General features: G+C 54.3%; 1 protein-coding gene across 1 annotated transcript; it reads right to left on the reverse strand.

Annotated features, from left to right (window-relative positions):
• Positions 1-20: 20 nt before the first annotated feature.
• On the reverse strand, positions 21-26,113 carry iars2 (isoleucyl-tRNA synthetase 2, mitochondrial). The gene is made up of 23 exons (XM_088939029.1): positions 25,775-26,113; positions 20,419-20,541; positions 18,854-19,007; positions 18,067-18,215; positions 17,378-17,427; positions 16,884-16,993; positions 14,452-14,542; positions 12,923-13,038; positions 11,822-11,991; positions 11,220-11,310; positions 10,730-10,881; positions 10,190-10,350; positions 9,950-10,052; positions 9,413-9,506; positions 8,821-8,929; positions 8,167-8,269; positions 6,230-6,355; positions 5,733-5,864; positions 3,833-3,939; positions 2,673-2,818; positions 1,958-2,148; positions 1,717-1,861; positions 21-979 (listed from the first exon to the last, which is right to left on the reverse strand). The coding sequence occupies exons 1-23, from the start codon at positions 26,012-26,014 to the stop codon at positions 831-833; spliced, it is 3,012 nt and encodes a 1,003-aa protein (XP_088795155.1). The 5' UTR covers positions 26,015-26,113; the 3' UTR covers positions 21-830.
• Positions 26,114-27,694: the final 1,581 nt, after the last annotated feature.

The following is a 27,694-nucleotide window of genomic DNA, read 5'->3' on the forward strand; positions in this document are numbered from 1 at the left end:
TACTGTACAGCACACTAACACGAAGTTGATTCAAATTTTATTTGGCTTTCTTTGGAAAGGGTAAACTCTATATACATAATATAGCCACAGAATGTATGCACACGTTGAATGTATAGACATCACACAGGAACCTTAACCACCTCTGATCAGACACCTTTTCTGTATTATACATAAAACGGGCACATTCCAGAGCTGTGTGGCTGTGGGGGCGCTGCTCTCAACAGCCAGTCACACCCCCCCCTACTGCACCAACACTGTCCATGCATGTGGAGGCACTATCTACTAGCACTGCTCACTCTTCCTGCCCTGGCCTGATCGGCGACGTCAGTCGGCAGAGCTCCTGCCAGGGCTGGGGGAGGAGACTGCTGTCAGCCTATCAGCAGTGCTCACTCTTCCTGCCGTGCTGGGATTGGCTACGTCAGTCGGCAGAGCTCCTGCCAGGGCTGGGGGAGGAGACTGCTGTCAGCCTATCAGCAGTGCTCACTCTTCCTGCCCTGGCCTGATTGGCAGAGCTCCTGCCAGGGCTGGGTGAGGAGACTGCTGTCAGCCTATCAGCAGTGCTCACTCTTCCTGCCCTGGCCTGATTGGCAGAGCTCCTGCCAGGGCTGGGGGAGGAGACTGCTGTCAGCCTAGCAGCAGTGCTCACTCTTCCTGCCCTGCTGGGATCGGCGACGTCAATGCGCAGAGCTTCTAGAAGGACCAGGGTGCAAGACAGAGAAACAGGAGCAATATGGCAGCCAAGAAAGGTGGCAGGATCAGAAGGTGGGGGACAAGATGGGTAGCATCAGGGCACTCCATCAGTGGTGGGCGAGAGCAGGAGTGGTGCCCCGTCAGTGTGCCAGTCCCGCGACGACAGTCTGGCAGCGAGGGCAGAGGCAGTCCGGCGACTCAGCCGCGTACCGGCGGCAGCGCGGGCAGCGCAGCAGCGAGGAGGGCACGGCGGCCACACTGTACCCACACTCCTCCCGGATGTCCCCACCTGCGAGGGGGGAGAGGACGTTACTGGTCTACATCACCCAGCGATCGCAGACACTGCAGGTCCGGTCAGCCCCTTGGTGCTCAGGAGCTGTTTCAACACGGCGGTGAGCGGAGCCAGGGCTGTGCCAGTCTCCCAGACTTCCCCTCAGAGCACAAGACAGCCCTGCCCAGCAGCCTCTCCTCCAGCCCGGTCTGCGGTCAGTAGTTAATAGGTCCCTGAATCTCATCCAGCTGTTGGATGGGTGGACAGAGCCAAGTCCATTAAACAAAGCCTGGACATCTTTTTAGGACAAAGCAAAAACAGAAATCCTAGGACCGAAGTCCTCAATTAAAAAACATTTGAGTAAATACGTTGTGACTCAGTTTTATATATTTTTCCATTATCTTGCTATAATGTTGTCACTGCTCTCCCTTTTCAGGAAAGTGCATAGGTGGAATACCCTGTGTGGGAGTACATTTAATGCAGAGTTTCCAGTCAGAATGCGGCACAGAGTGGGGGTACACGCAATGTGGGGTCCCTTGGCCAGAATGTGATGCAGTGTGGGGGTACAGGCAAGGTGGGGCTCCCTGGTCTGTGTATGACACAGTGGGGGACGGTGTAGGGGTACAGTCAATGCAATGTGTCCCTTTGACCACTTTTGAAGAGACTGACTGGCGCACTGTACAGGTACCGCACAGGGTACAGTCAGTGCAGTGTGCCCCCCTAGCCAGTGTGTGGCGCTGTGTGAGGTATCTCACCCTCCAGGTTGATGAGAAAGGTCCCCCTACTGGTGAGAGCACTGGGGGGCAGATCACGGGGCAGGGCGCTCAGCAGGGTGGTGCGCGATGACATCATCAGTTCCGTCAGCTGGGACGAGCTGGAGCTGGGCTCATCCTGCAGAGACTGCGGGACAGGGAGAGAGCACTGAGGTGCTGACAGGTCACTGGCAGACAACACCACTCAGGACATACGGTCAAGCAGCCAGCCTGTCAGGTGTACCTCCATGAGCTCGAACAGCAGGCTGGGCTCGATAGCAATGATAAGCTCGTATTCGGCGGCGTTGCGACCGGGAATTGAAGACAGGAAGGAGTCACGGATAGCACATGCCCCCTCTACCACCTCCTCCAGGCCAGGACGCTTCCACACAGGGCTGGCCTTGATCCAGCCACTCTGGAACAAAGTACTGTTCTCTGGAACACAGACACCAAGACATCATGCACTGCAGCACACACTGCAGAGCTCTTCCAGAGGTTTGGAAGAGAGCTGTACCTGTGTTCTACCTGTGTCCGGGTGTGTCAGTATTTACGTGGTGTCCGTGTGCAGGCGTGCTGTACCTGTGTCCGGGTGTGTCAGTATTTACGTGGTGTCCGTGTGCAGGCGTGCTGTACCTGTGTCCGTGTGCAGGTGTGCTGTACCTGTGTCCGTGTGCAGGCGTGCTGTACCTGTGTCCGGGTGTGTCAGTATTTACGTGGTGTCCATGTGCAGGTGTGCTGTACCTGTGTCCGTGTGCAGGCGTGCTGTACCTGTGTCTGGGTGTGTCAGTATTTACGTGGTGTCCATGTGCAGGTGTGCTGTACCTGTGTCCGTGTGCAGGCGTGCTGTACCTGTGTCCGGGTGTGTGTCAGTATTTACGTGGTGTCCATGTGCAGGTGTGCTGTACCTGTGTCCGGGTGTGTCAGTATTTACGTGGTGTCCGTGTGCAGGTGTGCTGTACCTGTGCGTCCAGGTGAGTGTAGGTACACCTCCTCAGCCAGGTGTGGAAGGATGGGGGCGATAGAATGCGTCACCCCATCTAGAATCTCTTCCAGTACTGTCTGGCAAGAACGCCGACCCAACGAGCTTTCAGGATCACAGTACAGCCTAAGAGACAGTCGCACAGGGTGAAACAGAAATCCCTCAGGCACAGCAGGCCTTTTCTAGGGGATAGTCAACACGGCAGAAGGTGAAGGTGGTTAAAGAAAGGAAGCAGATTCATGTGTTAAAGGGCTCTTTGAACAAGCAACAGCGACCACTGACACACACAGAGCATGTGATTAACACAGGCGGAAGGCATTCAGGGAAATGTGTACAACTGAATTGAGAACTGTTTAATGAATAGGACCCAGTGTACAGAATAGGGTAAGATGTTCATATTAGATGATGTAATTAGTGGATCTAATCCCTATCATCCCAGGGATCTGTCTGCCTGAACCCATACTAGCACTACTGCTCGTCCTATTTTATACCAATAATCTAGATTATGGAATAATATTTAAACAGGTCAATTTTACAGGTGATACCAAATTAGATCAGCAAACACTGCAGTAGCAGCAAATAAAATTGAAAAAGAATTTCAATACAATTTCGTGACTGAGCACAAATGTGCAAGGTGACATTTAGTACACACAAGTGCAGGGTTTTCCATTCAGGTAGTAAAAAATAACTGTAAATACAACATGGAAAAAACTGAGCTAGAAGTTTTTTACAGGCTGAAGGCAGACAGGCTGAAGGAACTGGGTTTCCTCAGTCTTCAACAGAAAAGACTGTAAGGAGACCTGACACAAGTATTCAAAATCCTCAAATAAACTAAAAAAGTCAACCCATCTCCATTCTAAAGATTTCCTCCGAATGAGCAGGCATACACAAATCAGAGGACACAGTGGAAACTTGGAGACTATATGTAAGTACATTTCATACTGAGAATAGGAAGCACTGTTTCACACAAAGGGTTGTGGGAGTGTGGAGCAAGCTCCCCAGGCTTGATACCCTGGTTTATTTAAAAGACGCCTGGTTAAGAACCTGGGATCAATGAGAACCAGGTAGCAGAGCACTAGGGTGTAATCGAGCAAGACTATCAGATTGTCTGGTGTAATCTGAAGCAGCAGCACTCGGTACCTGTCCTTAATGATGCTGAAATAGAAACTGGACAGGTCCCTGCTGATGAAGCCCTGCAGCAATCGGATCACCCTGCCAAAGTCAAACGCGCTGTAGGCATCTGTCACCTGGGAAACGCACAGAGAGAGCCATTCAGACACCACGCACACAGAGCCAGCCAATCAAATACCACCCACACACACACTCCTCAGACAGCAAACACACAGCCAATCAGGCACCACACACACTCCACAGACAGCAAACACACAGCCAATCAGACACCGCACACACACACTCCACAGACAGCAAACACAGCCAGTCAGACACCGCACACACACTCCACAGACAGCAAACACAGCCAATCAGACACTGCACACACACACTCCACAGACAGCAAACACAGCCAATCAGACACTGCACACACACACTCCACAGACAGCAAACACAGCCAATCAGACACCGCACACACACACTCCACAGACAGCAAACACACAGTCAATCAGACACTGCACACACACACTCCACAGACAGCAAACACAGCCAATCAGGCACCACACACACACACTCCACAGACAGCAAACACACAGCCAATCAGACACTGCACACACACACTCCACAGACAGCAAACACAGCCAATCAGACACCGCACACACACACTCCACAGACAGCAAACACAGCCAATCAGACACCGCACACACACTCCACAGACAGCAAACACAGCCAATCAGACACTGCACACACACACTCCACAGACAGCAAACACAGCCAATCAGACACCGCACACACACACTCCACAGACAGCAAACACAGCCAATCAGACACTGCACACACACACTCCACAGACAGCAAACACACAGTCAATCAGGCACCACACACACACACTCCACAGACAGCAAACACACAGTCAATCAGGCACCGCACACACACACAGCAAACACAGTCAATCAGGCACCACACACACACACTCCACAGACCTCACACACACAATCCACAGGAAGCAAACACAGCCAGTCAGACCCCACACACACAGTGCCTGCCAATCAGACACCACACACTCCACAGACAGCAAACACACAGCCAATCAGACACCACACACTCCACAGATCCCACACTTAGAGCCAGCCAGACACCCCACACACACACTCCACAGACAGCAAACACACAGCCAATCAGGCACCACACACACACTCCACAGACAGCAAACACACAGCCAATCAGGCACCATACACACACACTCCACAGACAGCAAACACACAGTCAATCAGACACCACACACACACACTCCACAGACAGCAAACACAGCCAGTCAGACACCGCACACACACACTCCACAGACAGCAAACACAGCCAATCAGGCACCACACACACACACTCCACAGACAGCAAACACACAGCCAATCAGGCACCACACACACACTCCACAGACAGCAAACACACAGTCAATCAGACACCGCACACACACACTCCACAGACAGCAAACACACAGCCAATCAGGCACCACACACACTCCACAGACAGCAAACACAGCCAATCAGACACCGCACACACACTCCACAGACAGCAAACACAGCCAATCAGACACCGCACACACACACTCCACAGACAGCAAACACAGCCAATCAGGCACCACACACACACTCCACAGACAGCAAACACACAGTCAATCAGGCACCACACACACACACACTCCACAGACAGCAAACACAGTCAATCAGGCACCACATACACACACACTCCACAGACCTCACACACACAATCCACAGGAAGCAAACACAGCCAGTCAGACCCCACACACACAGTGCCTGCCAATCAGACACCACACACTCCACAGACAGCAAACACACAGCCAATCAGACACCACACACTCCACAGATCCCACACTTAGAGCCAGCCAGACACCCCACACACACACTCCACAGACCTTGATGCTGTACTCTCGGAGCAGATGCAGCAGGTACTGGTCAATGTAGTACATGTCTCTGGGCTCCACTGCCTGGGTCTGGGGGTCAAACCCCTGGAGATTCCCCAGTAGGAAGCGCAGAGTGTTCCTCAGCTGCAGACATGGGCAGATATAGACATAGAGAGAAGATGGCGGTGACACTGACAGTGAGAGACGACTGCAGTGACAGACTGACACCCTGACACCCGTGTAGCAGCTACAGACACAGTGAGAGACGACAGCAGCGACAGACTGACACAGTGATACTCATGTAGCAGCTACAGACACAGTGAGAGACGACTGCAGTGACAGACTGACACAGTGACACTCATGTAGCAGCTACAGACACAGTGAGAGACGACAGCAGCGACAGACTGACACCTGTGTAGCACCTGTAGACAGTAAGAGACGACAGCAGCAACAGACTGACACAGTGACACTCGTGACACAGTGAGAGACAACTGCAGTGAGAGACAGACCTTGGCAATGCTGTCTCGGGCTGAGCTGAGGGCACTGGGACCAATCTGGACCTCGGAGAACACATTGGACTCAGCCACCCACCAGCGCAACACATCTGCACCGTAGGGGGGGGCGGCTGAGGGGTCCTGGAGGGGAGAGGAGACAGACAGTGAGTGATGATGTCGTGTGATCACAGGCGTGTGCAGAGCAGGAGAGAGAGTCAGTCAGTGTGTGCGATGATGTCGTGTGATCACAAGGGTGTGCAGAGCAGGAGAGAGAATCAGTCAGTGTGTGTGATGATGTCGTGTGATCACAGGCGTGTGCAGAGCAGGAGAGAGAATCAGTCAGTGTGTGCGATGATGTCGTGTGATCACAAGGGTGTGCAGAGCAGGAGAGAGAATCAGTCAGTGTGTGTGATGATGTCGTGTGATCACAGGCGTGTGCAGAGCAGGAGAGAGAATCAGTCAGTGTGTGCGATGATGTCGTGTGATCACAAGGGTGTGCAGAGCAGGAGAGAGTCAGTCAGTGTGTGTGATGATGTCATGTGATCACAGGCATGTGCAGAGCAGGAGAGAGAGTCAGTCAGTGTGTGCGATGATGTCACGTGATCACAAGCATGTGCAGAGCAGGAGAGAGGGTCAGTCAGTGTGTGTGTGATGTCCTGTGATCACAGGTGTATGTGTATATCGCAGTCGAAAGATGAGAAAGGACAGGGGACCCAGTACAGATCCGTGTGATACCAGGGCTCTTTCTTACCTGGCATATCCCTTCTCAACCCCCAGACACACTTTACAGTTTCCAGCCTCGAATGTCTGTATTTTGAAACCTTCCCCAAAGGTTTCTTGAAATCTAAGTACACCCAATCAAACCTCTGCTGACACCCACTGGCCCTGTTGAGGTACAGAAATAAGGTCGGTCCTTCCTAACCCCAAGCTCTTGTACATACGTTACCCTATACCTAAACTGAACCGCTTCAAACAAGGGGAACGTCTGCCTTAAGCGCTTGACTCAAGATCCTTATTAACAGGTCCTAATTAATATTCAACCGTCTCATTAAGTGATCTAACTCTTTTGGTGATCCATTTATTTCTAGACTGCTCAAGCTCAGAATGGAAAGACAGAGCCGAGGCTGGTTTTCGCGCAGTCCATGTGACACTCGTCTTGTTCTGCCGAGACTGTTCATTACTGTGTGTGTGGACAGACACATGGTTTTAAAGAACAATAATTGCTTACACTTATATAACACTTTTCTGGACACGCGTTTTACAGGTAATGGGGACCCCCCTCCACCACCAGCAGTGTGCAGCCCCACCTGGATGATGCGACGGCAGCCGTAGTGCACCAGTACACTCCCCACACACCAGCTCTCAGTGAGGAGGAGAACAGAGTGATGGAGCCAGTTCAGAGATGGGGATTGTTAGGAGGCCATGATTGGTAAAGGCCAATGGGAAATTTGGCCAGGATACCGGGCTAACACCCCTACTCTTTTTGAGAAACGCCCTGGGATTTTTAATGACCACAGAGAGTCAGGACCTCAGACCTCATCTGAAAGACGGCACCTTTTTTTTAAACAGTATGCTTATTTACATCACTATACTGAGGCATTAGGACCCACACAGACAGCAGGGTACGCGCCCCCTACTGGCCCCTCTTAACACCTCTTCCTGCAGCAGCAGCCTTAGTTTTTCCCAGGAGGTCTCCAGGTAGTGGCCAGGCTCACACCTGCTGAGCTTCAGTGGACTGCCGGCTGTGAGCTGCAGTGTGACATAGCCACTTCCTTCCTTGCTTAGTAATCAGCTGCGGAAAACATCCATCTGATAGCGGCATCACCTACTGCTCATGCTGTGTAATGTGTTCTGCATATCTGTCTCTGAAGACACCCCTCCTCTAGCGTGGGGGTTCATGGAGAGAACCTGGCTTGAGAGATGAGCGTGTAAGAGACCGTATCCGTCCTCACCGGGCCCCCATTGATGACCGTGTCGGGGTCCATGACGTTCCCCAGAGACTTGGACATCTTCTCCCCTTGCTCACTCAGAGCAAAACCGTGCACTACCAGCGACCTGCCACAGGGGGCGACAGAGAGGGACAGTGTTAGTCACAGTTCACCGATGTTTTCTCCATTAATATCCAAGGAAATATTGGCACACTGCTATACACATACAGCAACACACAGTGTCAAATACAAACACACTGACCTACTGACATCCACACACTGACACAATGAGACACACACAGCAATATGCTGACATACACACACTGACACAGGGATAAACCTGACAATGTTGCACCAACAAACACAGCCTCACACGTACGCTGATGCACAAAAGAATGTTTGTGTGCAGTGACCCAGAAAAACACACAAAAAAGCCACACATCACTGACAGGAAGCAGGTTATGGCACCTGATTAAGAAGGTTTTCCTGCATTAAAATACAAAACTGGAACTGAATACAACTGTAAAATACTGAGAATAATACAATATTAGAATCACTGCTAACAATACAAAAATAATACTGAGAATAATAACAACATTAACACTAATATAACTAGAACAAAACACTGATGACGAACACTGGTGACAGCACGGGCACTGGCGAGTGCTCAGGCCTGACCTGTAGGGGGCCTTGTTGCGCACAGCCACGCTGGTCAGCAGGGAGGACTGGAACCACCCGCCCAGCTGGTCCTTGCCCTCCACATAGACGTCAGCCTGCGGATCCGAGTCTGCGGGAGAGAGCAGACACACGGTCATCCACGACGCTCTCCAGACAGGGGTCAGCCTGCAAGAGGAGCAAGGGGGGAGACGGAGCTCTTCCCCTCCATCCAGACTGGTGTGGGCAGACGTGTGCAACAAGAGCGCACAGGGGGATTTGTGAAACTGTGACACAGGTGCACACGAACACACTGATTATTTCACACTGACATACAGACCTGAGAAACCCAATCTGGGGACTCTCCGACACAGCATCAGCTCTAAACCTGTGCGAGGACTCACTTTGCATCAATCATTCATATCAACATTTCAGTATAGTCAGGGTACATCTCCATGGAGGGCTTTGGGGAAAAGAAACAGGAGTCGGGAAAAATCGGAGGCATGATTTCTAACCCTGACCTCCCCTCAGAGCCTGCCTCCTGTCTGCCTCCCAGCTTAAGGCTGCCTGTGGGTCACCTGAGAAAGGCCAGAGTGTGTTTGTGCGAGATACTCACCGTCCAGCACTGCGGCCCAGGACACTCCGCTGTCAAACCAGATGTCCAGCACATCCTGACCGCGCTCGTAGTCGTCCGCGGTGCCCGCCTTACTCTGTGGGATGAAGAAGCAGAGAGGTCACATACTCCTGCGGCAGGTCAGCGAGTCCACACGGTCCCGCGGCAGGTCAGCGAGTCCTCACGGTCCCGCGGCAGGTCAGCGAGTCCTCACGGTCCCGCGGCAGGTCAGCGAGTCCTCACGGTCCCGCGGCAGGTCAGCGAGTCCACACGGTCCCGCGGCAGGTCAGCGAGTCCACACGGTCCCGCGGCAGGTCAGCGAGTCCACACGGTCCCGCGGCAGGTCAGCGAGTCCTCACGGTCCCGCGGCAGGTCAGCGAGTCCTCACGGTCCCGCGGCAGGTCAGCGAGTCCACACGGTCCCGCGGCAGGTCAGCGAGTCCACACGGTCCCGCGGCAGGTCAGCGAGTCCTCACGGTCCCGCGGCAGGTCAGCGAGTCCTCACGGTCCCGCGGCAGGTCAGCGAGTCCCACGCTCTCACCTTCTTCAGCACCTCCAGGGGCAGCAGCTGGTCCATGGACAGCTCCCACCAGCAGTCACTGCCCTGTTCAGAGAACAGCGCCGCCACATGGGAGACTGTGTGCCTGCAACACACCAGCTCACAGTGTCAACACTGTCACACACTATAAACACACTGTCAATACCGCACACTGGGCTTTCGGGGTGGCCTGTTGATGGGGTGTTCTGGGGTGCCCTGGCTGTGAAATGTAAGGGTTCGTACCTGTTGATTAAGGGTTCTCCAGTCACTCTGTGATAAAATACAGGAATGGGGACACCCCAGCTCCGCTGGCGTGAGATGCACCAGTAGGTCCTCCTGTCCAGCATGGCCAGCAGGCTGCTGCGCGCAGACTCAGGCATCACGCGCACTTTCTGGAGCAGCTCCTGCAGATAGGGACACAGATAGTGAAAGACCAGACACACTCCCAGACAGACACAGACCAGACACTGTCCCAGATACAGACCGCACACACTCCCAGACAGACACAGACCAGACACTGTCCCAGATACAGACCGCACACACTCCCAGACAGACACAGACCAGACACTGTCCCAGATACAGACCGCACACACTCCCAGACAGACACAGACCAGACACTGTCCCAGATACAGACCGCACACACTCCCAGACAGACACAGACCAGACGCAAAGTCTGTGTCTGTGTAAGTACAGTGACAATGTCAGTACAATGACAGCAGTGCGTCAGTACATTGATCCACACAACAGTCACTGTAGTATCATGGTTCGGCAGGTGAGGCTGACCTGGGCCCGGTCCTTCAGGCTGGCAGTGTTGATGAACCACTGCTTACTGGGTCGGATGACAACAGGTTTTTTGGTTCTCCAGTCGTATGGGTAACTGTGCACACAATGCTCTTCCTGGACCAGAGCTCCCGCATCCTTCAGTATGGAGATCACTGAGAGAGAGTGACACAGTTACACACACACTGGTCCTCCTGGACCAGAGCTCCTGTATCCTTCAGTATGGAGATCACCGAGAGAGAGAGACACACAGTTACACACACACTGCTCCTCCTGGACCAGAGCTCCTGTATCCTTCAGTATGGAGATCACCAAGAGAGACACACACAGTTACACACACACTGCTCTTCCTGGACCAGAGCTCCTGTATCCTTCAGTATGGAGATCACTGAGAGACACAGTTACACACACACTGCTCCTCCTTGGCCAGAGCTCCTGTATCCTTCAGATTGTTAATGCCTGCACTGCCACACTTCCCTGCCTTTTAACTCACCTGTGTGGCTGCCCTGGTCCAGCACCTCCTTGCCGCACAGCTCCGGCCCCGCCTGCTCAAGGAACCGGCCCTCCTCATCCACCAGGCACACCTGACAGGGACAGCCGGGAGGACACGGAGCCGTTTAATCCAGGGACACACAGCCCCATGAAGAAAACCGGTCGCCAGCCCTCTGCCCCTCTTCACTGGCAGAGGAACAGAGTGACAACGCCCAGTGCTTTTATCACCACAATGCCTGTGCACAGTAACTCCCAATCCCAGTATCCAGCCCTTCCTCTGCAGCTCACAGCTGGGCCACACTGCTGCACCATGGGAGTCAGGCCGCCGCAGAAGAGGGACAAAGCAGGCAGGACATGCCAGAGAGGATCGATGAGTGTTGTAAGAGAGGAAGAAAGAGACCGGAGGAGAATAAACGAGGAGACAGATGGCGGAAACAGTGAAGGGGCAGAAGAGGGCAGAGCAGAGACTGCGAGGGAGGGATGGGGCAGGTCCAACAGAGAGACAGGGAGGTGGGGGTGTGAAAGAGTTGGGCGAGCTGCTCAGTGAGGAGAAAGAGGCAGCGAATGAGCCAGCTGCAAGGTGCGTTTGAGAGCCAGACGTACCACGGGCAGCTTGAAGTGCGAGGCGACGCTGTAGTCCTCCATGCCGTGGGCGGGCGCGGTGTGCACCAATCCCGTGCCCTTGCCCATGGTCACATGGTTGGCGGGCAGCAGTGGAGACGCCTTGCCAGGGGTGAAGGGATGGCTGCAAACCATACCCTCCAGCTCAGACCCTGCAGACGACACGCAGTGGCAGCGAGGTCACTTCCTGTGCCCAGGAGCATGCTCAGTACTCATACAGGCTGTCTGGAGAACCGATCAACAGACGGGCATTGCCTTCTCTCAGCTCGTGAATCTTCTCCTAGCCCAGCAGGTATGGAATGCAGATGAAAAATAATAAAAGCTCCAGCCTAGCGGGATAAGGACTTGTATTCATATTGGTGAGAGCCCAGAAGTAGAACTAGGTGCTAGCTGCTTTTATTAACCCTTTAATTCAGAGCAGCAGATGCCCAGAGTCCGGCAGCTTGCTGGGACACATGGAGAGGTGCAGGGCTCAGCAGGAACACGGGTGCGGAGCCGTACACTGTACCTGCTTGGGTAAGTACGGAAAATGTCATCTAGAAGGGCTTGTTTCCCAGAATAGCAGGATGGAACCACACTAGAACTATTTTTAAGGTGAGAAACCCAACGGTTTTAAATTAAATATAAGAATATATTTAAATATAACAGTATCAATGTTAAACCGCAGGAGTATGTATTTCAGATACACAATACAAGACTTACACAAAGACCTTTGAAATGCAATGAAAAACCACCTGACACCTGACGTTTTCAACACTGACCAGCCCTGCTGACCCCCGGAGACCTCAAGTGGACACTAGATGTGGACACTTTTACTAGGGTGTCTTGCTCATCTAATGGGCTATATTGTGCACCCCCACCATGAAGACACAGTGTCTGGCGCACTGCAGGGATCTGTCCTGGGGCCGATAAAGTCTGCTGTGTGCCTGTGTGGTCTTAAGGGCTTAAGGGCTGGAGTTGGACACTAGCCTGGAAGACATTAAGATCTGCTCATCATCAGTTTACCTCCTGCTTAATGATATGGGGCTCATGGGTCTCCTTCAGAGGGAGAAAGCAGCTGGCCAGCAGAGGGCGCTGTGTTACCTGTGAAGGAGGCAGTGGTGTCCAGCTGGGTGCCCAGCAGGGTGGCAAGGCTGGCAATACGCTCAGTAGCCACCAGGTGGAGCTGTGAGTTGTCAGCTCTCCTCACAACTGAGTACCTGAGGCCAAGCACAGAAAAACAGTCAGGCCACACAGCACACACAGTTAAAACAACGTGAAGGCGTGCCTTCGTACTGACAGCTGCCAGGAAGTATGGAGTGCTTGCAGTATGTGCACTGACCACCCACTGTCTATTTGAGGTGCAGAGTACAGACTGAAGGAGTGTCCAGTCAGGGTGCTGTCAGGGCCAACACAGTGTATGGTCAGGGTATATTACACAGAATACAGTGTACAGTCAGGACACAGTGAGAAGTGTATAATCAGGTACAGAGCACAGTTAGGCTACAGGTTACAGTCCGGACACAGTGAGAAGTGTATAATCAGGTACAGCGCAGTCAGGCTACAGTGTACAGTCAGGACACAGTCAGGCTACAGGTTGCAGTCAGGACACAGTGAGAAGTGTATAATCAGGTACAGTGCACAGTCAGGCTACAGTGTACAGTCAGGGCACCGTGCGCTGTACCCGATTACACACTGCTCACTGTCAGGCTACAGTGTACAGTCAGGGCACCGTGCGCTGTACCCGATTACACACTGCTCACTGTCAGGCTACAGTGTACAGTCAGGGCACCGTGCGCTGTACCCGATTACACACTGCTCACTGTCAGGCTACAGTGTACAGTCAGGGCACCGTGCTCTGTACCCGATTACACACTGCTCACTGTCAGGCTACAGTGTACAGTCAGGGCACCGTGCGCTGTACCCGATTACACACTGCTCACTGTCAGGCTACAGTGTACAGTCAGGGCACCGTGCGCTGTACCCGATTACACACTGCTCACTGTCAGGCTACAGTGTACAGTCAGGGCACCGTGCGCTGTACCCGATTACACACTGCTCACTGTCAGGCTACAGTGTACAGTCAGGGCACCGTGCGCTGTACCTGATTACACACTGCTCACTGTCAGGCTACAGTGTACAGTCAGGGCACCGTGCGCTGTACCCGATTACACACTGCTCACTGTCAGGCTACAGTGTACAGTCAGGGCACCGTGCGCTGTACCCGATTACACACTGCTCACTGTCAGGCTACAGTGTACAGTCAGGGCACCGTGCGCTGTACCCGATTACACACTGCTCACTGTCAGGCTACAGTGTACAGTCAGGGCACCGTGCGCTGTACCCGATTACACACTGCTCACTGTCAGGCTACAGTGTACAGTGTGGTGTAAATACAATGTGTGTAAATACAAAACACTCAGCATGGAAGCTCTTTGTGCTTTTTTCTTTCATTACTATGTGGTCTATGCGTGTTGGATTGTGGGTCAAATCATTCATTCATTGAGCAGCTCTGGAGCTCAACAGACAAGAACTGTCCGGCTTCGCTCCAGCTCGGAGCTTAGCCAGTCCCAGGGCAGTGTACAGTCAGAGTACAGCGTGCGGTGTATAGACAGTGCGCAGCCGAGACTCACTGTGCGTTGGGCATGTAGCAGATGGCCTCGTTGGCAGGGAGGGTCCAGGGCTGGGTGGTCCACACCAAAACTCCCACACTGCACCAGTCCTCTGAAGCAGAGACAGTCTTTACATGGACGGCCCCCCACTCAGTGAACTAGAATAACCACTGGATTTCCTACAGTACATATGTTTACACAACAAGCAGTATGGAAATAGCTTGTTTCCTGGAACTGTGGCATTAGGTAAAAAGAAATAGAATTAAAATAAACAAGAAAGTAAGCACATTACCAGGCAGGGAATGCACTCTTTGTAATGACCTCACTGAAGCAAGATTTCACAGTGTACCCCCGCAGGGACTCAGGGGCAGCTCGTCTCATCCTGACTGGGGTGGCCGAGCCAGTGGAGCTCTGCTTGCAGTACAGGTGCGCATGGGGTGCAGGCAGCACAGGGGTGCAGTAAAGGTGTGTAGAGGGGGTGCAGGCAGTACAGGGGTGCAGCACAGGTGTGTAGAGGGGGTGCAGGCAGTACAGGGGTGCAGCACAGGTGTGCACATGGGGTGCAGGCAGCACAGGGGTGCAGTAAAGGTGTGTAGAGGGGGTACAGGCAATACAGGTGTGTAGAGGGGGTACAGGCAATACAGGTATGCAGTACAGGTGTGTAGAGGGGGTCCAGACAGTACAGGTGTGCAGTACAGGTGTGTAGAGGGGTCCAGACAGTACAGGTGTGTAGAGGGGTCCAGACAGTACAGGTGTGCAGTACAGGTGTGTAGAGGGGTCCAGACAGTACAGGTGTGCAGTACAGGTGTGTAGAGGGGACCAGACAGTACAGGTGTGTAGAGGGGGTCCAGACAGTACAGGTGTGCAGTACAGGTGTGTAGAGGGGTCCAGACAGTACAGGAGTGCAGTACAGGTGTGTAGAGGGGTCCAGACAGTACAGGAGTGCAGTACAGGTGTGTAGAGGGGTCCAGACAGTACAGGAGTGCAGTACAGGTGTGTAGAGGGGGTCCAGACAGTACAGGAGTGCAGTACAGGTGTGTAGAGGGGTCCAGACAGTACAGGAGTGCAGTACAGGTGTGTAGAGGGGTCCAGACAGTACAGGTGTGTAGAGGGGTCCAGACAGTACAGGTGTGCAGTACAGGTGTGTAGAGGGGGTCCAGACAGTACAGGAGTGCAGTACAGGTGTGTAGAGGGGGTCCAGACAGTACAGGTGTGTAGAGGGGTCCAGACAGTACAGGTGTGTAGAGGGGGTCCAGACAGTACAGGAGTGCAGTACAGGTGTGTAGAGGGGTCCAGACAGTACAGGTGTGCAGTACAGGTGTGTAGAGGGGTCCAGACAGTACAGGTGTGTAGAGGGGTCCAGACAGTACAGGAGTGCAGTAAAGGTGTGTAGAGGGGGTCCAGACAGTACAGGAGTGCAGTACAGGTGTGTAGAGGGGGTCCAGACAGTACAGGTGTGTAGAGGGGTCCAGACAGTACAGGTGTGCAGTACAGGTGTGTAGAGGGGTCCAGACAGTACAGGTGTGTAGAGGGGGTCCAGACAGTACAGGTGTGCAGTACAGGTGTGTAGAGGGGACCAGACAGTACAGGTGTGTAGAGGGGGTCCAGACAGTACAGGTGTGCAGTACAGGTGTGTAGAGGGGGTCCAGACAGTACAGGAGTGCAGTACAGGTGTGTAGAGGGGTCCAGACAGTACAGGTGTGCAGTACAGGTGTGTAGAGGGGTCCAGACAGTACAGGTGTGCAGTACAGGTGTGTAGAGGGGGTCCAGACAGTACAGGTGTGTAGTACAGGTGTGTAGAGGGGGTCCAGACAGTACAGGAGTGCAGTACAGGTGTGTAGAGGGGGTCCAGACAGTACAGGTGTGCAGTACAGGTGTGTAGAGGGGTCCAGACAGTACAGGAGTGCAGTACAGGTGTGTAGAGGGGTCCAGACAGTACAGGAGTGCAGTACAGGTGTGTAGAGGGGTCCAGACAGTACAGGTGTGCAGTACAGGTGTGCAGAGGGGACCAGACAGTACAGGTGTGCAGTACAGGTGTGTAGAAGGGTCCAGACAGTACAGGTGTGTAGAGGGGACCAGACAGTACAGGTGTGTAGAGGGGGTCCAGACAGTACAGGAGTGCAGTACAGGTGTGTAGAGGGGTCCAGACAGTACAGGTGTGCAGTACAGGTGTGTAGAGGGGACCAGACAGTACAGGTGTGCAGTACAGGTGTGTAGAGGGGGTCCAGACAGTACAGGAGTGCAGTACAGGTGTGTAGAGGGGACCAGACAGTACAGGTGTGTAGAGGGGTCCAGACAGTACAGGTGTGCAGTACAGGTGTGTAGAGGGGTCCAGACAGTACAGGAGTGCAGTACAGGTGTGTAGAGGGGGTCCAGACAGTACAGGAGTGCAGTACAGGTGTGTAGAGGGGGTCCAGACAGTACAGGTGTGCAGTACAGGTGTGTGTTCTCACCTGTGGCGGAGGCCAGTTTGGGAGGGGGCGTGATCACAGGGAAGGTGGTGTACACAGCCTGGCTCACGTGATTGGGATTGTACTCCAGCTCCGCCTCAGCTAGCGCTGTCCTACAGAGACAGGGGGGGAGAGACAGAGAGCAGTCTGGTGAGAGAAATACAGGTACCACTTCACACTGAACAACAACACACTGGAACACAACCAGGTACTCATACCCCAGACTGACCACCAGTTCATCTGGGAGTTTTAACCTGGCACTGAAGGAGAAGGCGAGCAGGGTTTCCTACATCATTAGAAGGAGGGTCGACAACACCAACCCCCCTCACCCCACAAAATTCTGGCTGCATATATCTGAAAGTGTGATCCAACCCATTGCTCTATACGGCAGTGAAGTGTGGGGTCCAGTCATTCATTCCCATCACTCTCACACTTCTCCAGCTGGGTGTGGTTCACACTGACAGCCTCACCCCTGCTCCTCCCCTGTTCAGTCGTACCTGCTGGAGGGGGACCAGAACACAGGCTTGTAGTCCTGATAGATGAGGCCCTGTGAGAGAGGAGAGAGAGTCACACACTGACCCTACCAGCACAGCGCCCCAGCATGCACCAAAACAAAGAGTAACACCCTGAACACACTGAACACGGGGTTCCTGAAAATGAACTATCCAGCCACGTCACTGAACACGGGCTTCCCTGGGAATGAACTATCCAGCCGCGTCACTGAACACGGGCTTCCCTGGGAATGACCTATCCAGCCGTGTCACTGAACACGGGCTTCCCTGGGAATGAACTATCCAGCCGTGTCACTGAACACTGGTTCCCTGGGAATGACCCATCCAGTAGTGTCACTGAACACGGGCTTCCCTGGGAATGACCTATCCAGCCGTGTCACTGAACACGGGCTTCCCTGGGAATGACCTATCCAGCCGTGTCACTGAACACTGGTTCCCTGCGAATGACCCATCCAGCCGTGTCACTGAACACGGGTTCCCTGCGAATGACCCATCCAGCCGTGTCACTGAACACGGCTTCCCTGGGAATGACCCATCCAGCCATGTCACTGAACACGGATTCCCTGGGAATGACCCATCCAGCCGTGTCACTGAACAAGGACAGGGGTGTTGGATATCCAGGTGAAACGAGCTGGAGCGAATGTCCTCTGTGAATGAATGAGTCAGTCTCTTGCCTTGCTGTGCATGTCCTGGAAGACACGCAGCTGCCTGGCCTCGTACTGCCCCTCAAAGGTGTAGTAGCACTGGTCCCAGTCCGCCATCACCCCCCAGCGCTGAAACGCTGCGCGCTGTCTTGAGATCGCTGCCTCCGCAAACTGCCGGGCTAGAGCAGGGCAAGAGGGCAAGAGAGAGGGGTTTGGACAGACAGAGGGGTAAGAAAAGTGTTACAGGACTCTACTTGCACAATGATCCCTGGCACATATCTGGTCAGGGTCAGGTCCTAATCTGAGACAAGGTCTGACACCTACACACACGCACAGGCACCCTGACAGTCAGACACCTACACACGCACAGGCACCCTGACAGTCAGACACCTACACACGCACAGGCACCCTGACAGTCAGACACCTACACACGCACAGGCACCCTGACAGTCAGACACCTACACATACACAGGCATCCTGACAGTCAGACTCAGTACAGCCCGACACCTACACACACACACACACACACACACACACACACACAGGCATCCTGACAGTCAGACTCAGTACAGCCTGACACCCCCACACACACACAGGCATCCTGACAGTCAGACTCAGTACAGCCCGACACCTACACACACACAGGCATCCTGACAGTCAGACTCAGTACAGCCTGACACCCACACACACACAGGCATCCTGACAGTCAGACTCAGTACAGCCCGACACCTACACACACACAGGCTGAAATGCAAGGTGCCGTGGGGGCAGGGTAACTCAGGGGGTGTGTCCACAGCGTGAAAGAGTGACCCCTGACCTTTGTGCCTGATTTGCAGGGGCGTGAGCCCGGTGGTGCCCAGCTCTCCCAGGGCCTTCAGCTCGATGGGCAGCCCGTGGCAGTCCCAGCCTGGCACGAAGTGCACACGCCGCCCACGCAGAACCTCAAAACGATTCCGGATATCCTTCAGGATCTGCAACACAGCGCCACGCGCACCGTTCATACACAGTCTGCACAATAACACAGCACAGCACAGTCTGAACACTGACACACAGTCCTGAGTCACCACAACACTGAGCTCCTACACACTCACACACAGAGCCACCAGCTCTGTCAACACACACAGTCCTGAGTCACCACAACACTGAGCTCCTAGACACTCTCACACAGAGCCACCAGCTCTGTCAACACACACAGTCCTGAGTCACCACAACACTGAGCTTCTAGACACTCACACACAGAGCCACCAGCTCTGTCAACACACACAGTCCTGAGTCAACACAACACTGAGCTCCTAGACACTCTCACACAGAGCCACCAGCTCTGTCAACACACACAGTCCTGAGTCACCACAACACTGAGCTCCTAGACACTCTCACACAGAGCCACCAGCTCTGTCAACACACACAGTCCTGAGTCACCACAACACTGAGCTTCTAGACACTCACACACAGAGCCACCAGCTCTGTCAACACACACAGTCCTGAGTCACCACAACACTGAGCTTCTAGACACTCACACACAGAGCCACCAGCTCTGTCAACACACACAGTCCTGAGTCAACACAACACTGAGCTCCTAGACACTCACACACAGAGCCACCAGCTCTGTCAACACACACAGTCCTGAGTCACCACAACACTGAGCTCCTAGACACTCACACACAGAGCCACCAGCTCTGTCAACACACACAGTCCTGAGTCAACACAACACTGAGCTCCTAGACACTCACACACAGAGCCACCAGCTCTGTCAACACACACAGTCCTGAGTCACCACAACACTGAGCTCCTACACACTCACACACAGAGCCACCAGCTCTCTCAACACACAAAGTCCTGAGTCAATACAACACTGAGCTCCTAGACACTCTCACACAGAGCCACCAGCTCTGTCAACACACACAGTCCTGAGTCAAAACAACACTGAGCTCCTACACACTCACACAGAGCCACCAGCTCTGTCAACACACACAGTCCTGAGTCACCACAACACTGAGCTCCTACACACTCACACACAGAGCCACCAGCTCTGTCAACACACACAGTCCTGAGTCAACACAACACTGAGCTCCTAGACACTCACACACAGAGCCACCAGCTCTGTCAACACACACAGTCCTGAGTCAACACAACACTGAGCTCCTAGACACTCACACACAGAGCCACCAGCTCTGTCAACACACACAGTCCTGAGTCAACACAACACTGAGCTCCTACACACTCACACACAGAGCCACCAGCTCTGTCAACACACACAGTCCTGAGTCAACACAACACTGAGCTCCTAGACACTCACACACAGAGCCACCAGCTCTGACGTGGTGTCAGACAGCAGGGATGAGCAGCTGGGGTTCAGAGTTAGGGGGTGAGAGTATACAGTACCTTGTTGAGGGCATGCCCAACATGTGTGTCTCCATTTGCATAGGGTGGACCATCATGGAGACAGAACTCCTTCTTCACCTTCCTCTCCCTCTGCCAGGAGTACAGCTCTGAGAAGCCACAGCGCTGCACACAGAGATCACTGTCAGACACCTGCGCACCGTCACACCCTGCCTATTAGCACACCTGTACACTGTCACACCCCGCCCAGCATCACACACCTGCACACTGTCACACCCCGCCCAGCATCACACACCTGCACACTGTCACACCCCACCCAGCATCACACACCTGCACACCGTCACACACCTGCACACTGTCACACCCCACCCAGCATCACACACCTGCACACCGTCACACACCTGCACAGTCACACCCTGCCCAGCATCACACACCTGCACACCGTCACACACCTGCACACCGTCACACCCCGTCCAGCATCACACACCTGCACACCGTCACACACCTGTACACTGTCACACCCCGCCCAGCATCACACACCTGCACACCGTCACACACCTGTACAGTGTCACACACCTGCACACCGTCACACACCTGCACACCGTCACACCCCGCCCAGCATCACACACCTGCACACCGTCACACACCTGTACACCGTCACACCCCGCCCAGCATCACACACCTGCACACCGTCACACACCTGTACACCGTCACACCCCGCCCAGCATCACACACCTGCACACCGTCACACACCTGCACACTGTCACACCCCGCCCAGCATCACACACCTGCACACCGTCACACCCCGCCCAGCATCACACACCTGCACACCGTCACACACCTGCACACTGTCACACCCCGCCCAGCATCACACACCTGCACACTGTCACACCCCGCCCAGCATCACACACCTGCACACCGTCACACCCCGCCCAGCATCACACACCTGCACACCGTCACACACCTGTACACCGTCACACCCCGCCCAGCATCACACACCTGCACACCGTCACACACCTGCACACCGTCACACCCCGTCCAGCATCACACACCTGCACACCGTCACACACCTGTACACCGTCACACCCCGCCCAGCATCACACACCTGCACACCGTCACACACCTGCACACCGTCACACCCCGTCCCGCATCACACACCTGCACACCGTCACACACCTGCACACCGTCACACCCCGTCCAGCATCACACACCTGCACACCGTCACACACCTGCACACTGTCACACCCCGCCCAGCATCACACACCTGCACACCGTCACACCCCGCCCGGCATCACACACCTGCACACCGTCACACACCTGCACACTGTCACACCCCGCCCAGCATCACACACCTGCACACCGTCACACCCCGCCCAGCATCACACACCTGCACACCGTCACACACCTGTACACCGTCACACCCCGCCCAGCATCACACACCTGCACACCGTCACACACCTGCACACCGTCACACCCCGTCCAGCATCACACACCTGCACACCGTCACACACCTGCACACCGTCACACCCCGTCCAGCATCACACACCTGCACACCGTCACACACCTGCACACTGTCACACCCCGCCCAGCATCACACACCTGCACACTGTCACACCCTGCCCAGCATCACACACCTGCACACCGTCACACCCTGCCCAGCATCACACACCTGCACACCGTCACACCCCGCCCAGCATCACACACCTGCACACCGTCACACCCCGCCCAGCATCACACACCTGCACACCGTCACACCCCGCCCAGCAGCACACACCTGCACACCGTCACACACCTGCACACCGTCACACCCCGCCCAGCATCACACACCTGCACACCGTCACACCCCGCCCAGCATCACACACCTGCACACCGTCACACCCCGCCCAGCAGCACACACCTGCACACCGTCACACCCCGCCCAGCAGCACACCCCGCCCAGCAGCACACACCTGCACACCGTCACACACCTGCACACTGTCACACCCCGCCCAGCATCACACACCTGCACACCGTCACACCCCGCCCAGCATCACACACCTGCACACCGTCACACACCTGTACACCGTCACACCCCGCCCAGCAGCACACACCTGCACACCGTCACACACCTGCACACTGTCACACCCCACCCAGCATCACACACCTGCACACCGTCACACACCTGCACACCGTCACACCCCGTCCAGCATCACACACCTGCACACCGTCACACACCTGCACACCGTCACACCCCGCCCAGCAGCACACACCTGCACACCGTCACACACCTGCACACCGTCACACCCCGTCCAGCATCACACACCTGCACACCGTCACACACCTGCACACCGTCACACCCCGTCCAGCATCACACACCTGCACACCGTCACACACCTGCACACCGTCACACCCCGTCCAGCATCACACACCTGCACACCGTCACACACCTGTACACCGTCACACCCCGTCCAGCATCACACACCTGCACACCGTCACACACCTGCACACCGTCACACCCCGTCCAGCATCACACACCTGCACACCGTCACACACCTGCACACCGTCACACCCCGCCCAGCATCACACACCTGCACACTGTCACACCCTTCCCAGCATCACACACCTGCACACCGTCACACACCTGCACACCGTCACACCCCGTCCAGCATCACACACCTGTACACCGTCACACCCTGCCCAGCATCACACACCTGCACACCGTCACACCCCGCCCAGCAGCACACACCTGCACACCGTCACACACCTGTACACTGTCACACCCCGCCCAGCATCACACACCTGCACACCGTCACACCCTGCCCAGCATCACACACCTGCACACCGTCACACCCCGCCCAGCAGCACACACCTGCACACCGTCACACCCCTGTACACTGTCACACCCTGCCCAGCATCACACACCTGCACACCGTCACACCCCGCCCAGCAGCACACACCTGCACACCGTCACACACCTGTACACTGTCACACCCCGCCCAGCATCACACACCTGCACACCGTCACACCCTGCCCAGCATCACACACCTGCACACCGTCACACCCCGCCCAGCAGCACACACCTGCACACCGTCACACCCCTGTACACTGTCACACCCTGCCCAGCATCACACACCTGCACACCGTCACACCCCGCCCAGCAGCACACACCTGCACACCGTCACACACCTGCACACCGTCACACCCCGCCCAGCAGCACACACCTGCACACCGTCACACACCTGTACACTGTCACACCCCGCCCAGCATCACACACCTGCACACCGTCACACCCTGCCCAGCATCACACACCTGCACACCGTCACACCCCGCCCAGCAGCACACACCTGCACACCGTCACACCCCTGTACACTGTCACACCCTGCCCAGCATCACACACCTGCACACCGTCACACCCCGCCCAGCAGCACACACCTGCACACCGTCACACACCTGTACACTGTCACACCCCGCCCAGCATCACACACCTGCACACCGTCACACCCTGCCCAGCATCACACACCTGCACACCGTCACACCCCGCCCAGCAGCACACACCTGCACACCGTCACACCCCGCCCAGCAGCACACACCTGCACACCGTCACACACCTGTACACTGTCACACCCCGCCCAGCATCACACACCTGTACACTGTCACACCCCGCCCAGCATCACACACCTGCACACCGTCACACACCTGCACACCGTCACACCCCGTCCAGCATCACACACCTGCACACCGTCACACACCTGCACACTGTCACACCCCGCCCAGCATCACACACCTGCACACCGTCACACACCTGTACACCGTCACACCCCGTCCAGCATCACACACCTGCACACCGTCACACACCTGTACACCGTCACACACCTGCACACTGTCACACCCCGCCCAGCATTACACACCTGTACACTGTCACACCCCGCCCAGCATCACACACCTGCACACCGTCACACACCTGTACACCGTCACACCCTGCCCAGCATCACACACCTGCACACCGTCACACCCTGCCCAGCATCACACACCTGCACACCGTCACACACCTGTACACTGTCACACCCCGCCCAGCATCACACACCTGCACACCGTCACACACCTGCACACTGTCACACCCCGCCCAGCAGCACACACCTGCACACCGTCACACACCTGCCCAGCAGCACACACCTGCACGCACTCACACACTGTCAGATACAGCACAGAGTTAAACACCACAGAACCCCTACAGCTTATTCTGAACAGCATGGACTGGGGGAAGATTATGTTTGTGTCTAAACAAAGACTTGAGAACAACAAAGAATAGTTATTGTCACCAAAGCGATTAATACAAAACATTACCTGTTTCTCCAGGAAAACACACAAACTCATATCTAACTGCTGTCATCTCAAGGAATGGAAAACACAGACAGAACCTTTCCTGACAATCAATCAGTTTTGTTCCTCCCTTATCATGTTTATTGTTAACGGTCAGTTTACTGTATAATGAAAATTGTTTCAGTAACAATAGCTGGCTCAAGTTCATCCCCCTTCAGGAGGAGGATGTACATCTGGAAAAAGATGTCTGAGGAAAACATGTTCATGGTCTCGGAAGAGGAGGCAAGATGGCACAGAAGGTAAGAGAGAAGGGTAATTAAGAGGGAGACTAAGTAAAATAATATTACATCTACCAGTACTGCCAAGCTTGATGCGATACTTGCAGACTAGTACAGACTAGTATACACAAGAATACTGTTAGATCTGCCGATCTGACAAGAGCTGAATTACTATCCGGAATTCGTACGAGCACGAAACAGAGATGTTACCATTTACAGCAGCAGTAGAACAATGGGGCTCACATCTACCACTCCTTGACAGTCCACCCGTCCTGTCACTTTTATTACACTACACCTGTATTGACACACAGAGGCAACACACCCACACAACCAGACACACCACCAGTACTGAGACTCAAGCTCCCCTGAACACACACAATAAACTGGTACCAGTACACTGAGACTCACGCTCCCCTGAGCGCGCGCACACGCACACGCACACACACACACACACACTAAACTGGTACCGGTACCGAGACTCACACTCCCCTGAGCGCACACACACACTAAACTGGTACCGGTACCGAGACTCACGCTCCCCTGAGCACACACACTAAACTGGTACCGGTACCGAGACTCACACTCCCCTGAGCACACACACACTAAACTGGTACCGGTACCGAGACTCACGCTCCCCTGAGCGCACAGCGGTACCGGTACCGAGACTCACGCTCCCCTGAGCACACACACTAAACTGGTACCGGTACCGAGACTCACACTCCCCTGAGCACACACACACTAAACTGGTACCGGTACCGAGACTCACACTCCCCTGAGCGCACACACTAAACCGAGACTCAGCACCGGTACTGAGACTCTACCCGCTGTATCTCCAGCTCCTTGTCCAACAGCTGCTGACCACTCAGCTTCATGGGAAAATCGGTCCGGGGCAGCAGGACAGTGTCGCGGTACCGCCCATCTCCCTGGGCGACTGCGGGTCCGGCGGTGTCGCCAGTCTGTGAGGGGCTGGAGACGAGGCCGCGATGAAGGGCGCCTCTGCGAGCACACGGCCCCCAGCGCACCCCCTGTCTGAGCGCCCCAGCGGCCCGGCACAGCAGCATGACAGGCACTAAGAGCGACTTCTCGGGAAAGTCAGGACTCCTGTCGATCGGCCTCCGTTGCTTGTTACTTCACAGGTCTTCACAGGTTCCAGCCGGAAGAATTAATCAGCAGCACAACTACGGAGAGCTGCTAAGGACAGTCCGAGTTCTCGCTGCTGTGCGGAACACCAGGGCCCCCTAAAAACGCGTTGTTCGACTGTTGCACCGCGGAGTGAGAGAAACGAGCACGGTCCAGACCGAGCTCTGGAGCCGAGGATTCCAAGGGGTGTTCGCTTTGCCAGGGACAATCAGCTGTTCTCTAAAGTGGACAGAAATATTATTTTTCTGTCCACGTAACCACACACTCAATTCAATTCAATTCAATTCAAGGTGCTTTATTAGCATGACCGATGGGTACAATCAGTGTTGCCAAAGCAAATAAAAATAATGAAATTCACATGAAACAAAAAATAAAAGTAAAATAAAATCTACAGACATATTACAGACATTTACAACAAAGACATATCATAAAATATTTACATATACTGTAAACATATTGAGCATTATTGGGAGACAGACTCACTGTTCCTCAGGCTGTGACAGGAGATCACATACTGGGCTGCCAGTTCAACTGAGTTCCCTCCTCCCTCTCCCAGTAGGATTGGGACCCGTTGTGATTCTGGCAGGTGTGGGAACTCTGGGATTAGATTTCTGAGTTTAGGGAAGAATGTTTCTCACTGTGCAGGACACTCTTAACTCTTAAAGAAAGCATAGTGCTATTATTCTTAGTACGTAATATTAATTATGTTAGCAGATTAAGAGATTTTTAAATAGTACACTTTTCATTATTGCCACAAATAGTGTTGTGGAACACCGAAAAAATCTAAATTTACATCTGAAGAAGAAATGACTTCTCCAGGACAATTTAGACTTTACTTGGTTTTCTCTGTACAGTATGGGGACAGACAGACTAGTCCAGTCCAGTCTGTGAGGATAGTGGGGACAGACAGACTAGTCCAGTCCAGTCTGTGAGGATAGTGGGGACAGACAGACTAGTCCAGTGCAGTGTCTGAGGACAGTGGGGACAGAGAGACTAGCCCTGTCCAGAGTGATGACAGTGGGGACAGTTTATCAGGCAGACAGAGAGTCCAGAGAAGGAGGATAATAATGAGCAGCTCTTGCCATCGACCAGAGTCTTCAGAGGATGAGGATGCTGTCTGACTGATGGTCCCACCCAGTCTCCAGAGGATGAAGATGCTGTCTGATTGATGGTGTCCCACCCAGCGTCTTCAGAGGATGAAGATGCTATCTGATTGATGGTGTCCCACCCAGAATCTCCAGAGGATGAAGATGCTGTCTGATTGATGGTGTCCCACCCAGAGTCTCCAGAGAATGAAGATGCTGTCTGATTGATGGTGTCCCACCCAGAGTCTCCAGAGGATTAAGATGCTGTCTGACTGATGGTGTCCCACCCAGTCTCCAGAGGATGAAGATGCTGTCTGACTGATGGTGTCCCACCCAGAGTCTCTAGAGGAGAGTCAAGTCTGTCTCCACTCTTATAGATGTGATCAGTCCTTGATTCCAGGCCTCAGGGAAACACCCAGTTCTCACGATGAGAATTTGAAAAATTTGAGCATCTGTGTCCCATCTGTACGCCTGGTTGAGATCATACAGCTGGCTGGGCTGTGTCAGTGTGTCTCT

The sequence above is a fragment of the Atractosteus spatula genome, chromosome 2 (assembly GCF_055471065.1).
Source record: "Atractosteus spatula isolate fAtrSpa1 chromosome 2, fAtrSpa1.hap1, whole genome shotgun sequence".
NCBI lineage: Eukaryota > Metazoa > Chordata > Actinopteri > Semionotiformes > Lepisosteidae > Atractosteus > Atractosteus spatula.

What these genes read in the sequence shown, in the direction of transcription:
- iars2 (XM_088939029.1), bottom strand. Translation starts at nt 26,014, where the DNA reads ATGCTGCTGTGCCGGGCCGCTGGGGCGCTCAGACAGGGGGTGCGCTGG. An exon ending in CACCACTGCCTCCTTCACAG is followed by an intron (nt 11,992 to 12,922) that starts GTAACACAGCGC and finishes TGTCGTCTGCAG; the next exon opens with GGTCTGAGCTGGAGGGTATG. An exon ending in CCCGAGACAGCATTGCCAAG is followed by an intron (nt 5,865 to 6,229) that starts GTCTGTCTCTCA and finishes CCATGTCTGCAG; the next exon opens with CTGAGGAACACTCTGCGCTT.